We start from the raw sequence: 16,922 nt of genomic DNA, 5'->3' as shown, positions 1-16,922 counted from the left end.
CCCGAAAATTCGAGCTGCTCTGCGTTGCACACGGTCAAATGGATCGAGCTGATGGGGTGCGCCAGACCAGAGATTACAGCAATACTCCATGTGTGGCCGGACGTGCGCTTTGTACAGCGTTAGAATGTGGTGTTGATTAATTAATTAATTCTTTAATTCTTTTTGATCTCACTTAAAACACTACCACCGCTTCGGAAACAAATGCTCTGAAAGAGAAGAAGCGGTGCAAGAAACTCTCCCAGAATTCTTTTTTGCGCTCATTTTAATAAAAAATACAATTTGTCCTGTCATTGTTTTTGCTTGTTAGTAAGATGAGTTTCATTTAAATTTTTAAATTTAAAAGTTTATTAGTTCAAACTATTCAGATACCTTTTAGATTTATGCCTGACATTTCAAATGATACTTCATCAATGCAATTAAAGGCCGGCAACTCTCCTGTGATTCCTCTGGTGTTGCAAGAAAATATGTGTGGCGGTGATCACTTCACCAGGTGACCCGTACGCTCGTTGTCCTCCTTTTACCATAAAAAATGCATTCTATTATATACTAGCTGAAATTGCAAACGTTGTTTTGCCATATAAATTATATATGTAAACCTTCCTTGAGCTTCACCGAATGTAATACAAAAGATTTCATTGAGATCCGTCGAATAGTTTAGGAGTTATTAGGGAACATTCAAACATACATTCTCTTTTATATATATAGATTACTAGCTGACCCAGCAAACGTTGTATTGCCGATATTAAAATCGCGATACAAAACTGTTGATCGTAGATGGGTGAAAATTTGAAATTGTATGTATTTTTTAATGCTGACTCATAATCAAACAAATTTAAAAAAAAATTAAAACAAAATTTAGTGTTGACCCTTAAAATTTAGGGGGATGAAAAATAGATGTCCGATTCTCAGACCTACCCAATATGCACTCAAAATTTGATGAGAATCGGTCGAGCTGTTTCGGAAGAGTTCAAAGTTTAACACCATGACACGAGAAATTTATATATTATTAGATAAATCATTTTAATTATGCTGTAACATGTTCAAGTATTTCACTTTGTAGATTTTCTATAGTTAGTCCATTCGAAACCAATTTATACACTCATAATACATGTAATATAGCGACACCCACGTATAAGTAAGCGAAATATTGTAAAAGGTGAGATTTACATATTCACTCTAAGTTATTTGTAAGTTGGAAATTCTATTTCTTTAGCCAAAGGTTTTTGTCGTCATTTTCAGTAATTTGACGGATAACATCCATAACAGGGTCTATCAAGGGACCCTATCCGGCTGAGTAGGCATTGAGCTGTCATTCTAATTATGAGATTTGACATAATGCTTACTCGCTAGATGCTAAGGCCTGACAATGATAAATTTTCGAGGAGATATTCATAAGGAAATATTTAATAATGATAACGTCGAGACTGGGCATGGAATAATGAAGAATATTTTTAGAATAATTGCTAATATAATGATTAAGATTCATAAAATGGTTTAGATTAGAGATATAAGATATTTTTTTCCAATTTTGATAATAGATTTTTTTTATTGTCTTGGATGCAAATTAATTGAAACTAAAATCACGATTTAACTTGACAACTTATAAACAAATAAAATTTTATTAACGATGCCGGACTCGAACCCACGGTTCGGTTGAGCAGGTTATAAACTTTAAAGTAGATCCTGTAGATGAAGCCGCAACCTGAGAGATGAACAAAGCACACAAGATTTTACGACGATATGTCACTCGAACGGTTAGCTCAGTTGGGAGAGCACTCGCACGGAACGCGAGAGGTCGTGGGTTCGAGTCCCGCATCGTTCATAAAATTTTGTTTTCAAATTTTATTTGTGTATTAATCCTAGAAGTGAGGGTTATCACTTTAAAAACATAACAAATTGTTTTGACAACTTATGTGACATGCGCCTAAAAGAGTGCTAAAATATGGAACAGTTTGGAGTATTGAAATTGTTATGTGTTTCAATTATGTTTGAAAATTTTCTGTTTACTTCTGTGTTTCGTTTCACAAAGAAAATAACTCGAGTAGCGTATTGGGTGGTTGATTTCACCGTTTGAAGTGGGGACGAATATAAACTTATTTATGTATATTGTGACTTCATATCTTAATGGTACATCTGTAAGTGTCACTTCTTTAGCCTAAATTTGAAAATCACAAACAAAACAATCAATACGTTAATAAGCTCGTAAAAATATAATATATAATAAATAATTTGATGTCGTATAAGTTTTAGTAGTGTATTTTTATTAAAAATAATGTTTTTTTGTATCATAATAAGGAACGAGATGAGCAGGACGTTCAGCTGATAGTAACTGATACGCCGTGCTCATTACAATATACCGCTTAGGATTCTTGAAAAGTAAAAAATTATGAGCGGCACTACAACTGAGCACGTCACCTTGAGACATAAGATGTTAAGTCTCAGATCTTAAGTTTGCCTGCTAATTTCACTAGCTACGTCGTCCTTCAGACCGAAACAGTAATGCATACACATTAGTGCTTCACGGCAAAAATTGGCACCGTTGAGGTACCCATAATCTAGCCAGCATCCTGTGGTTAGACTTAAAATAAAAATATGCTTTATTACTCTATTAATATTTTATATAACACAGGAATATGTGTTTTTAATGTTAACAGTAGTAATTTATAATTTGAACAGAATTTCAAAAATTAATAAGATACAGTTAAACAAACGCAATCTCTACAAGAAATTTTGTTTACACGACCATTGAAAGTGAAACATCGTTCCTAAAGACAAGCCAAAGGCGTCTTAGCAGGTCACTGGGCTTGGGCGAAACTGATGAATAATTCATTAAAACGTAATGAGCTACGAATTCTACGTTCGCTTGAACCAAGTTTATCGAGCTTTCAGAAAGAAAAGTTCCAAAAGTATCGATAGAAATAAGGATTATCTTTTGGATTTAAATACGTAAAGATAGGCTGACTTACAAAATAACAGACTTTTGCACACTTTTCTTTTCTGTTGTTATTTTTGGCGGTAGTGAACAAAATATTTTCTTGTTGGTCATTTATTTCGCTTTTCTAATAAAATATTGTTTTATTATATATTATTAAAATAAGGTACTATTTAGTTTTTGTGTCAGGTGAAGTGACATAAATACATAAAAAAATTGCGTGCGCACAAAGACGCATACCTATGAAGTCCTGGTACATGCAGCTAGGATGACGCATGATTTTCAACCACCATGAAAAATACATTATTATCACCGCTACCATATTTCGTGCGCACGACATCAGAATATATTAAGGTATACTCGCGTCATACCTAAGACAATCTCTTCTTTAACTATAATCGCCTGGTAGCAAAACATGCTTCTCATCTCATTTTCTCCCACGTTAAATCTTATGTGTCTATCTATTTTTACTGTCGCTTTTTGTTTCATCGACTTTCAAATCACAAAGATGTCAAAGATGTTTTCACTTCAATAAAACATAGCTACAAAAGGAGTGTGTGCCTCTACATAATAGATATAATTTAATATTGACAGACTTTTTACACAAATTATCTTGCCCCAAGTCAAGCATATATAAACTGTGTTATGGGTTACAAGACAATGATATATTTAATACAATATGCTTACTTAAACATACATAAATTCATATAAACATACCTAAATACATTTCAACATCCATGACTCGGAAACAAACATCCATATTCATCATATAAATGCTTGAACCTACCGGGATTCGAACCCGGGACCTCTAGCTTAGTAGGTAGGATCGCTAACCACTCGGCTATACAGGCATAAAACCACATAGATGAAGAAGAATAAAGATTTTATCAATGTGGTGTGTTTTGATATCTAAGCTACATTATTTTTATTATTGTGTATAAATTACTTTTCTAACTTGAGTCGACTATACCTGAACGAGCGTTACATAGCTGAGAGAGACAGCTAACTCTCATTAAATAATCACAAAATACATTCAGCGCACTTAAAATTATCAGTAAATTTTTCTTTTTTTCTGAAAACATTGAGAAAGACTAATGAATATTAAAAATAAATAAAAACAAGTCGTTTAGGTCGAGATAAAGGTGTATTTATATCAAATTAAGAAGCATATGGTTCAGTTGCAGTAAATAAAGAAAGAAATTATTTTTCTTTTATGAACGACGCAGTGCAGAATCCCACAAAAGTCTAAAAATCTATTCATCAAGGTGAGTAAGCCGTCCAAATATAATTTTGATGAAAGGCAGCATAGTGAGATATAATCATTACTTACCCTGTTCAATGTTATCCAAAAAGGCTATTTATCTCTTGAGAAAACCGTCCGATTTTATCGTTTCCCACAAAAAACAGCACTCGACTAGAGCAATCTTTCTCAAGGGATTCATATCGATTATGAAAAGAGAGTTGGCAAGTGTCCATTTGCGAATTGCTAACGCTTTGAAAAATATTGTTCAGCTGTGCAAAGCCAAATTTAATTTGTACTTCCCAATTGATTTTTGGTATTCCAGCTGAATTTTAATCCACTATGTATCTGGTTATTGGATTATTGGCATCGAAATCAACAAAAGCGAAAAGAAAATTACTGTGCAATTTGGCGGAGGATATTGTAATAGATATATGTTAAGTCTAGTAGGATTGCGGACATTTGCGGAAAATATAAGCCGAAAGTATAATAAGTATAATGTAACTATACTTGTTGTTAATATTTTTTAATAAGGGATAGGAAATAATTAAATATCTAGGCAATATGTTATGTTTTTAAAGTGATAACCCTCACTTCTAGGATTAACCACAACGTGAGAGTTGAACAAATCATACAAGATTGTATGAAGATACGTCACTCGAACGGATAGCTCAGCTGGAAGAACACTCGCACGGAACGCGAGAGATCGTGGGTTCGATTTCTATCGAATTTTATTTTCAAATTTTATTTGTTAATTATTTATCTGTCAGGTTTTTAGAGATACATTTCTAGTGTAACTGGTGTATTTTGAGTACACGTGTAAAAACATTGTGATGAATAATATTATTTCCATTATGAATATTTGCATAAAAACACATTTCAATAGAGAATCCTATACGCTAACTAACGTATGATACGCGATATAACTCGTACATTTGCACAAATACAATGGACCAACTTGAGAGGCATTCCATGTCTCTTACCATTACCATTCTCTTAGCTATGCTTTTAAAGGTTTTCAAGCATCAATTTCTTTTACATTTGCAATAATATGCTACTAATAGCTATGAAAAATAAACAAACAAATTTAATTTGTACCAAAATGTTCCGTGATGGGGATGGTTGCTTAATTGCACGTAACCCGAGAGATGCGGGTTCGAATCCCGCATCGTCTACAAATTTTGGTATCGTATATAAGCGGCACTGTATCGTAATTGACTGGGCAATTTAGCATCAGGTAATATCCAATCATCATCAGTAATATCTCTCTAATAAAAAAGTGTGATCTTAGATTTCAAATTCATTTAAATAAGTTAGTCATCTACATAAGGACTAGTGTAGATATAATTATAACGACAACGGCTTGAAAAATAATAAAATAAATTGTAGTTAAAAAAAAACTAAAAAACACGCTTTATGTAGAAAACCGAACGAAAAAATAGAAAATATTTCCTACTTTTTAGTTTGGTTTATTACTAAAAGCGTGTTTTTTTAGTTATTTTAAACTATTACTTGCATTATTAAATTAAAAATTCTATTTGGTATTCCAAAATTTCTTATTATTAGATAAAACGTTTAAACATAATGGTTGACATTTAAAATTAACATCAATTCTTGCCTTATAGACGATAGATGAAAATTATATAAAATATAAACAAAACTAATTTTGCAAATTGAAAAATGGAATCATTTCATCAAATTCATGTATCGTCATCGGTCCTCGATAAATCTACGAAGTTTGAACGAAATCTGGCCGTTTAAAGTGGGTCAAATTCGAGCCCAAATGAGTAGGATACAAACCAATATACATACAGGTGAAGCTAATAAAAAGCGTGTAACATGTGTGTTAAAATAATAATACTTTCACACATGTGCTAGGTGTATCCCAACCTAACTGTGATGCGTAAACAACAGAACCGGAACGACAATTAGCAAGTCAAAGTTGTTGCATGAAATTTCGTCATAATTTACTGAAACTTCTCAAACAAATGTCGTATATAGCTAAGCTCATTCATTTCGTTCATAATTGTGAATTCAACTTTGTCCGTAACCGCAATATTAAGGTCCGCTTATACTACGTGGCATTTGGTCATTTATATACCGATTTTATCAGGTCAGTTTAATTTTTTATTGCCAAATATTAGCAATGAGATATTTGGCATTCTCATGTATAGATAATAGTAAATAATCCTTTTATCTAAAATGATGAGATCACAATTGATAAATGGGATAGTAATAATGCTTTTGGTTTAATTAACAATTTAAAATAGTTAAGAATAGTTAAAGCACTGAACACGCATGTGTTTTTGAGTTCATGATAGACAGATAGACTGTCCACGCAGTGATCCATTAAAAGTACTTAGTGTTTACTTCGAAAGGAAACGTATTCCTACAAAAGAACTCTATAATTTAAAAAACCTGACTAATTTTCAGAATAAATGCTAAATCCTAAATCAAATATTGCCCGGAAAATTCTTCAAATAACTTAACAGGTAAGTTAATGTAGGGAGAATCATTTCCTGACACAGTTTTCCCTTTTTGTTTCGTTACGAATTTAAGAAAAATATTTTAATATGTATACACACCCCCAAAAAATATAATATGACAATATCGATTTTATAGTTTATGGCGGTTCTTTTTATTAATATATTTTTTATATAAAAAATATTTCCTGCTCAATTAATTAGAATATTGGTGTCATCCTTCATAAAGTATTAGTTTTTAAGATCGCTTTCAGACTGACAGACTGTCACGGTAGGTTTATTTTATATCATAGTAGAGCTGTTTGACCTGATTCGCACGATACGCTAGTAATTATGGTGTTATCACCAATTGGATGTGGCAATTCTCCACAGTGCGGTTTGTATGTTTCTTAAAAAAAACGCGTGCCCCTTACTAAAGGCTGGCAAAGCTACTGTGCTTCATCTGGTGTTGGCTAGTGGTGGCTGGTTGTGGCTCCCAAAAAAAAATATATTATGATTTTTTTTATTGCTCTTCAATTAATAAAACATTTTATTTTATTTTACCTGTATCAATCCCTAGTAGGCCTAAAAGGACTGCGGAGAATAAGTGGCATGTCTAAGGGACAAATCCCTAAGCTAAATGTGTCCTATGAACAGAAACCCTCGTCAAACAGACATTTAGAAACGTAAGAAATGTAGTGGAATGCGTTACGTTTGGATAAAGTTGTCATAATATTACTGGCCCTCCACATAGATAGTAAATAAACAGTTATAGCTATTCAAATATGTCTATCATACTTTTATTTTGCTTACAAAAATAACTTTAATCATAATATAGAATTAGTAAAATTGTTATTCTATGTTAAAGACAATTCAATTATAAAAAGTTGCAGAAGGGATCAAGTTAATATTTCACGCTTGCATATAAGTCATAATAAAATAGCTGAATGGTTAGTGACCCTGACTACTAAGCTAGATGGCCCGGCTTCGAATCGCGGTAGGTGCAATCATTTATATGATGAATATAGATGTTTGTTTCCGAGTCATGGATGTTTATATGTTTTTTGTATGTTTAAGTAAGTATACTGTATTAAATATATCGTTGTCTTGTACCCATAGCACAGGCTATGCCTAGTTTGGGGCAAGATAATATTTTGTGTAAACGTGTGTCAATATTATAATATAAATAAATGAAAAATACACTCCACATTTACTTAATGACTAAAAGTAGTAAACCAAAATGCCGGTGGGGAGAGGATTTAACTGTATCACACCTACTAGAAATTTTTTTATGAAAATACCGTACCGCTCAGGATTCTTGAAAGACCCAAAATTCTGAGCGGCACTACAACTGCGCTCGTCACCTTGAGATATAAGATGTTAAGTCTCATTTACCCAGTAATTTTACTAGCTACGGCGCCCTTCAGACTGAAACACAGTAATGCTTAAACATTACTGCTTCCCGAAAACCTAAAAGATTATGATATGATCAAGAGAGTTGGTGTAAAACTGTAGAGCTCCTTAAATTAATTAAAATTTACAACAATGTATTAAATTTAGCTGTTATCATTGACCACCTTTGTTGTTCTAATGCGACTTAATAAAATAAACTAATCAAAAAAAATCATTTACGGAAGATTATGTTGATGCAAAAGTGGAAATGGACTGGACACATTCTGAGGGAAAAGAAAGAGAAATAGACAAAAACCGTTACAGAATGGTATCCAAGAGACGGGAAACGAAGGAACGGTAGACAGATTAGAATGTGGGTGGACTATTTTAAAAGGACAGCAGGACCGGACTGGATGAGAGTAGCTAGAGACCGAATAAGGTGGAAGTCTTTAGAGGAGGCCTTTGTCGAGAGACAAATTACTAGTTAAGCTAATCTAAGTTTTATTTATAAGAAAAATTAAGTCACTAGTAATAATAAAGGCTATTTTATTTATTTATTATGTTGATGCAGTTCGACAAAAATCATTTTATTTATAATATTGTGACATATAAATCTGTATATTATTGTAGCGAAGTGAAAAACAGTTCAGTACCTTCTTGTACAGCGAGCTCGATGCTTAAATCCACACCTAGGGCTACGTTCATAGGTACTTATATTGAAAACAGTAGTGAAAGTTATATTCCTGTATAAATTTTAACAACATTATACATTATTAAATCTTATATTATTGTGCTCAATTTAACACTTTGTTAGACTTAATACTCAATATTTTTATTGCATTCTACAATGGTATTGTATATCTTAAGTGTGTCTACAATAGAGACCCCGTAGAGCATATCAATTTTGTAAGACTTAAATATTTGTCATATCTTTTCCTTCGTTAACATATTATTTATCTTACTTATTAATAGAGAAAACTCTTATATAATTTTAGTTTGTCCTATACAATTTGTGTTTTTATTTCACTTACAATACTTTATTACGTATTCAATGATATTAAAGTATTAAAAGAGGTAGATATGTCACTAGCGCGCCGAAAATCAATCGCCTAAATGGAGTCAATTGGTTTCTTTGGTCATAGTCGCTTTCTCGATACGAAAACGGTACGCACGCGTTTGTTGTTGACAGAATTGGTTACAATTTGATAGATGGTTACGTTTTGTTATGTTTGTATGATTTTCATTATTTTATGTAGAAATAATTGATATCATTAATGTGGCTTTATACTATAATTAATATTTAATTATTTTTTTTATAAAATCAATGACACTTTATTTACCAAATTTCAATGCAGTTTTACTACTTAAAAATTTTACTACATGAACTCATGAATGAATCGTATTTTAGGCATAAATCACGGTGTATGGTAAAAAATCATATCTGATTCTGTATTTATGTATTCAAATACGAAGCAATTAGCAAATTAGATTTATCCCTTTTTCGCTTGCGATAATTGCATTTACTATCCTTCTTTGACGTGTAATCGGAATGTAGTGCGCTATTGCAATGTTAAATTATTCATGTGTGGGTTAGTGTATCATTTATAAACACCGAATGTTGTCTAGGTAACCCATCTATACTTTGAAATATCATTGTCCGCATTTACCATTTTATCCAATGACGTTTTATACATTTCCGGCCTTACAAATAAACTTGGTATAAAGTTATAACTAAGCATACCCAAAGAACATGCAAAAGGTTTACAATGTCGTTGACGACACTGTCTATACAATGATAATTAAGAAGTTTTTCGAATGACAAGCTGCCTTGCAAATAAACGCGGGAAACGTAAAACGTCCGAATTAACCAATCGTAAGCAAAATGTCTAATTGTAAACATTTTGCATTTTCTTGGTTTATGATTAGTTACAACTATATGCCAATTTTATTTGTAACGCCGATAGACAAATTACGTAGTACAATAAGTACACGCCACAAATGACTCCATTATCAGCTTTGACTACTATAGCTATACATTGCCGCTTGACTTTTACTTTTTATTATACAACTAGAGTTTGTTTAAAATATTATTGGTCAATAAGCAGCAATGTAAAACATTTGCTCAGTCTAGGTTTGATTCGGACAGTGACAGTTGAAACACGAAAAGTGTGCTTACATTGTCTTTAAGCACATTTTTGCCGTTCCGCTATCAGACTGCGAATAATAATTATTTTATTTTATGAAAATAAGAGACAAGACGAGCAAGACGTTCAGTTGATGGTAATTGATACGCCCTGCCCATTACTATGCCGCTCAGGATTCTTGAAAAACCCCAAAAATTCTAAGCGGCACTACATTTGCGCTCGTCACCTTGAGACATAAGATGTTCAATCTCATTTGCCCAGTAATTTCACTAGTTACGGCACCCTTCAGACTGTAACACAGTAATGTTTACACATTACTACTTCACGGTAGAAGTAGGCGCCGTTGTGGTACCCGTAATAACATATGTACACAGAACGTCATTGACTTTATAATATCAATCTACAAAATAATTATATTTTGAAGTAATATCTGTTTTAACTGATTTATAAATTTGATATTATTTATTATACTTTTAAAAGTCTCTGGTAACTTGTAAGTCTTTATGGACTTGTCTATGTCTAATTCGTCTAGGCCAAAGGCAAGTAAAGTCGCAATCCCAAAGTCTTGCATGCATTTTAGCTATGTGGCGATTATCATGCTGATTTAGTTATGCGTGTAAATTTCCTTGTTATATCCAGTACTGATATCAAAAACTGTTTGCATAACACGAAAATACTCAACCAAAACATTTGACAACATTTAAAGCCATCCTAAAAAAACATAACCTAATTACTAGCCTCTGAAAACATCACATCTCATTTCATACGCACTCGAAGCCATGACTATTTAGCCAGCATTCCATTGAAATAATAAATCAATATTTAGTACATTAAGTGTTTGATGTAGCTCAACGGGAGGAAGTGAAGATCAAACAGAATTGTGTATTCCGAACGTATGTACGAGGAAACAACAATTTGTACGTGTCTTTATAGATTGTCGCACTGCAGCCAGCGGATTAAAAACCAAGCCATTTTTCAGTTATATTTCTGTATGTTCACTTGACACAATTCTAAGTCTTCAGTCAAGATATAGATTTATTTTATTTCGTAGGTGTGTCGTGTCGTAGTTTTAGTATATTGTTATCTTATAGTTAATAAATCATTGTATTTGTTTGATGCCATGACGAATTAGAACAGCAATCATGGCTATGAGTTCAAGCTCTAAAGGTTGCTGCATCCAATATACGGCAATTTATATTTAAACAATTTATTTTTTAATTATTTTTATGACTTATTTGTTATTTAAAATGCTTTTAATTTTGACCACAATTAATAAATAATGGATGGATCTTACAAACTATTGTTTTATGTACATACTACATAGTAAAATACTCTATTTGATTTTAAAGTGTGGTCGTTGAGTTTCATTTATGTTCTGATTTACTTTTTCCGAAAATGTTATCCTAGTTTCAGTTACCTAAAAGACATATTTACAGTGACGATTCATAAGCACTTAGTTAAGCCTATTTAAATAAAGTACATTTGACTTTGTCTATATTTATATTGACACGAGAGTGGGTCAGGGATTGGAAATAATACTCCGCTTATAGGAACGAGTCTTTATTTTCTGAACTTGCACTTTGCCGGTCTGCCGCTGTTCCTCTTATGTGCGGCGGTACCTTCAACGCGTCACACTGCACCGAACACTAAGTCTCTTCTATGTTCTTCTTCTTGGAACACTTCCACTTTTCACTTCTTCTTCTTTTCTTCTTCTTCTTCTTCTTTACACTTTCGAATCAGAACTAGAACTACCGTGGGCCACGCTTAGTATGGCTTATATACCCCCGGATCTGTTCTATTTTCACAATGATTCTCCCATTCCATCTTTAACTTTTTGTACTAGAAAATTCTTTTAACTATTTTTATCTTTTCTTTTTTCTGTTCGATTTGATCCTGAACTTACTAGAAATTTCCATTAACTTTACAAAACCCAAAAAATTCCATACACTCGTAGTTGTATCGAACCCGGGTCTACAGCGTCTAAAGTAAACACTTTACGCAAAAGCTAGTAAAAGTATTGCTGACGGAGCTGTTGAAATTATCAATGACAACTCTCGTCATGTACGTTGCTGCACGATATGACGTTTGACAACTCTCGTCATATACGTCGAAGCGTTGCTACGCGACAATATGTTTTCATTTAAAAGTATGAGAGAGTACTTTAACTATGATCAGAACCGCAAAAATTTTCTTACACATATTTTAGTGGAAGATGACGTTTGTCCTCTTCGAGAAAACAACCAGGCAACTATTTGTATGTAATCTGCTTAGACCATACTCTTCTGTAACCCAAGATCATTGCTTAAAAAAACCCGATATACACATGTACTTGGCGGGCAAAGATCGAACCGTGGATTCTAACAAATTCACATATAGAGTCAAAATAGAGTCTTATAGCCAGCTAAGAAAAATAAAACATTTATAGGCACAAGCTTTATTGGCACAAATATTTACATATGAAAGACACAACCGAAGTACCAAATAAAACAGAATTTACTATTTGTAAAATATATAGTATATTATATATATATATATTTAAATGCAAAATCAGCAAATGCTTCCTCAGTGACATTCACGTGAGAACCGAAGTATCAGCGCAAATATATCCTCCTTACATTGCCGTAGTTCCTGTAAATCAACATCTTTAAAATCTTACTCGTTTCTTTTCAACAGGGGCTTCTCAGTTGTAACGCCAGAAGTAGCAGTTCCTGGGAAAACTACAGCAGTCCTAGTCACTCTTCATGGCAGAGCTGGTGATGAACTGGAACCATTGAATGTGACCGTTAAGTTGGAGACCAGAGATGTGAACAATGACGTCAAACTACTTACTACTGCCAGCCAGATGATAACAGGTGAATGGAAAAATTATTTTTACTTTATAAAAATCAGTGAACTTGTAAATTAAGCACTTATTTCTTTTTACTATCTCTATTTATTACCTACGAAATCTTACCTATTAATATACAGAATGTAATCGTAAAGTGTGACCAGGCGATTAATTCGTCACTAAAAGATATCAGAAACTTTTAACTCATATCGAAAGTTTAGTACCTAATCAGAAAATGAAATCAATAACAAAATTGGCCACTTTGGAAAACATGAACAAAAGACAATCGCCGGAAAAAGACGAAAAAGACAAACTCTGTTCTTGTCACTTTTGTTTCTTCTTTTTAGTAACAAGTATGTCCTCCTCTTAGCAATGCCCTCCTGAAGCCTCGCATGAGTACTCAAATTCCTTTCGTTTTTTTCTGGAATCTCATCCCAGACACTTTTTTAAGCGTCTACCAACTGCTGATTGATGTATCTCAAGTTACGCGATAACTTACATTTAACATTAATTTAAATTTTTTAAATTTATCCTTTTAGTCGAATTGCTTTGTTTTTTTTTTGATTACGCTCTTTTGTAAAACGATGTAGCTGTACGGTATGTGAATTTAAAAGAGTGGCAATGAGAATATAAAATATATATTAAGTGATTTGATGTATTATTATTTATTCGTTGGTAACAAATCAATACAAATAATAGGGTTTTACGTATAAAATTGCCGTTTTATACAAATTATAAAAAAATTGTACTTATTATTCGCGTATGAATGAATTCAACAGTGGTTACAAAAAATACTTGAATCAATACTTTTAAATTAAGCGGTGTTGAAACTGCGGGGATAGCTTGTTTTAAAATATAAACTGAAACAAATAAAATCTACGCTGCAAAAATTTTTCATAACTCTTTTACATTCGTGCATAAAGAATAGACAAGTGCAAGGCAAAGTTATTAAGCAATAAAATATCATAACCATAACGCGACCCCGCAAAAGTCAGTATAAATATCAATTTACGATGTCTCTGGGAATCATGAACGCATTTCATGTCTAGGAAGCTCGAACGCTTTAACTATTCAAAGACTAGCTACTAAAGTTTTATGTCACCCCGTTCACCTTTGTACGATTCGATGAATTTTTCTTCGAGTGTGAAATATATGCCACATAATTTTATTGGCACGTGGTAAATTTCATTATATTGTAGTAAGTAGTATTATATTACATTGGTTTTAATTTCACTCATATTAAAATTGTCTATTTTTTATTGTGTTTTATAGTATTTTTAAATTCAAAACATCTTTAGGCGCGTTGGTCAATTTTGAAATGGAAAAAACAGACACTTACCGTTATCAACACCTATATTATGTGGAAGATTTTCGACGCTTGCTTCTACTTCTTCACTTCCGATGTTTCGTATTCTTTGATTATCGGTGTCACGCTATCATTAAAACTTAAAGATTTTAGGGTGTGGCTATTGGTCTACATATTATGGAAGATCTTCAACTTCTTTGCTTCCTATGTCTTATATTCCTTGAATATCAGCATCACTCAATCATTAAAATTTATAGATTGTTAGGTTGAGGCTATACCTACATGTGGAAGATCTTGGACGCTTGCTTCGGCTCCTTCACTTCCAATGTCATATATTCCTTGAATATCAGTCACTTGATAATTAAACTTTATAAATTGTTAGGGTGGGGCTATGCCTATATGTGGAAGATCTTCGACGCTTGCTTAGACTTCTTTACTTCCGACACACACACACACACACACACACACACACACACACACACATGCACTCACACACACACGCACTCTCACCAAACCCCACACGCACAAATATCATGTCTTATTATAAATATTGTTAATCCGTTATTAGATGTAAGTCCTACAAAATAGTATTATTATAACCTAATTTAAGTTCTGTGGATTTTGTGATGTTTTAAATACATAAATAAATAAATGTCTTATTTTCCTTAAATATCAGTAACACTTGATCATTAAATTTTTTAGATTGTTAGGGTGGGGCTACATCTGTTTGAGGAAGATCTTCAATGCTTGCTTCGACTTCCTTACTTCTGATTCAATTCGACTCAGTGGCAAATTAGGTAGTGATATCTGTAATCGAGTTTTGTTTTTTTTTACTGAAGCAGATTTGTAAGGTGAATACAACATTGTTAGATAATAATATGTATATTAAATCAGAACCTAGTTATGTTGGACACAGTAAGCGTATTATTACAGTAATAATAATTTATAGCACTCGTAAATGCTTTATTGCAGACATCGCCCATAAAGTTGTTACTAATACATAATTCATGTTCTTATTTGATTCAATACTTGACTGAAGAAGTGACTGAGTTTTTCCAGTTTTGACCTGTGGGAAGTTTCTTTGTATAGAATACCGGCCATTTGGTGCCACGGCGGTGCCTTTTTAGTCAAGCGTACACAATTATTGTATTTTGGATGTGCTTTACTGTGCTATACGTTAAAGTTATATCGAATACTATAGTGCGCCTATTTTCGTGGGCGGCTAATCCTTCCATCCCAACTCCTCATTTGGTAGTTAATCAAAGCTCAAATATCACCCATAACGTCGAGGTGAGTCCTCGGTACCCCAGGTGCTTATAATATAATTCGACCAACCATTTATATAATTCTATAAAAATCAAATTATTTATTTTCGTTTTCGTATTTAACAAAGGATACAATGAAGAACTAAAATAAGAAATAACAATAATTATGTTTTTTATAATGTGTAATGTTTTTAATGTCTTTTCAATATAATATAATGTCAGCACGATAAGAAACTACACACACTAACCTCACAATGAAAGCCATTATAACCACCACCATAATATTAACTATTCGATTAATAATGACAACTATTACGTATTAATTGAATAAAAACACAGCGACACAAAAGCGAAGAGCAGCTGCCTGTTTCTTTATCTTTATCTACACCCATGTTTTAAATCCTCTATTAAAAGATTCTAAAACAGTTAGCTTATTGCCAACATTAAAACACCCAATGTCCTTATTACATCATCCAAACAAGTGTTGTAATGAAATTCAGTACAACATTATATATCATCCGTTTTCATAATAATACTCCTTTGGATAATTTTATAGTTACTAGGACTGGCTTTTTTAATGTTAGCAGCAAGCTTACTGTTTCAGAATCTTTTATACAGGATTCATATTATGGGTGTACATAAAGTATTGTACGCAACTGTTGATAATTAGGTATTAAAACACTCATATGCACCTCAGAACGTGACGGATCAGCTTAACCTACTACCATCCTACCTTCTACATACCTACGAAGAAATATTATGTTTTCGATGCGCCAAAAGAAATTTTTTCTTCAAAAATTTACTTCGATGTTAAAATGTATTAAAGTAGGTCCAGATTTAGGTTCGTCTACTTCATCGTGATAATAGTGATAAATCAAAGTAGCTGAGCTTGTTCCAGTAAAAATACGATCGCAACACTGCACAGTGCATTGTCACGACAGACATGTTGAGACACTATCTTGACATTGACAAATGCTTTCCATTGAGATTACTTCGGTAGCCATTCTTAAGTGCATCAAATTTAATATAGCTTGGAAGATTTTACTTTAATACGGTTGTTATAATATCACATTTTCTACGATAACCATGATTGAAATTCCGGGATTATACTTGACTTGCGTTGTTTGGTGTATACGAGTATTCTACAGATTTGGTCTTTACAATGTCACCAAACTGAGGTAACGATACGTTATGAATGAAAAAAATAATTTGTTAATTCCCTTTCTCTTTGTATACGTTATCAATATACGAGCCTTTTTGTTTCATCGCGTAGCCTAATTATTAATTTTATTTTTGTTATGTTTTTGTATGGCAATAAAGAATATATTTATATTTTATATAAAAGATATTTAAG

General features: G+C 32.6%; 1 protein-coding gene across 1 annotated transcript in view; it reads left to right on the top strand.

Annotated features, from left to right (window-relative positions):
* LOC126976123 (C3 and PZP-like alpha-2-macroglobulin domain-containing protein 8) overlaps positions 1-16,922 on the top strand; it is a 275,988-nt gene that overhangs the window by 100,731 nt on the left and 158,335 nt on the right. Inside the window, exon 3 of the mRNA XM_050824318.1 lies at positions 12,844-13,022. Within this exon, the coding sequence (XP_050680275.1) occupies positions 12,844-13,022 (179 nt within the window). The remainder of the gene's footprint in view (positions 1-12,843; positions 13,023-16,922) is intronic.

Source organism: Leptidea sinapis, chromosome 39 (genome assembly GCF_905404315.1).
Source record: "Leptidea sinapis chromosome 39, ilLepSina1.1, whole genome shotgun sequence".
Classification (NCBI taxonomy): Eukaryota; Metazoa; Arthropoda; class Insecta; order Lepidoptera; family Pieridae; genus Leptidea; species Leptidea sinapis.
This window is presented reverse-complemented; position numbering and strand designations above follow the sequence as displayed.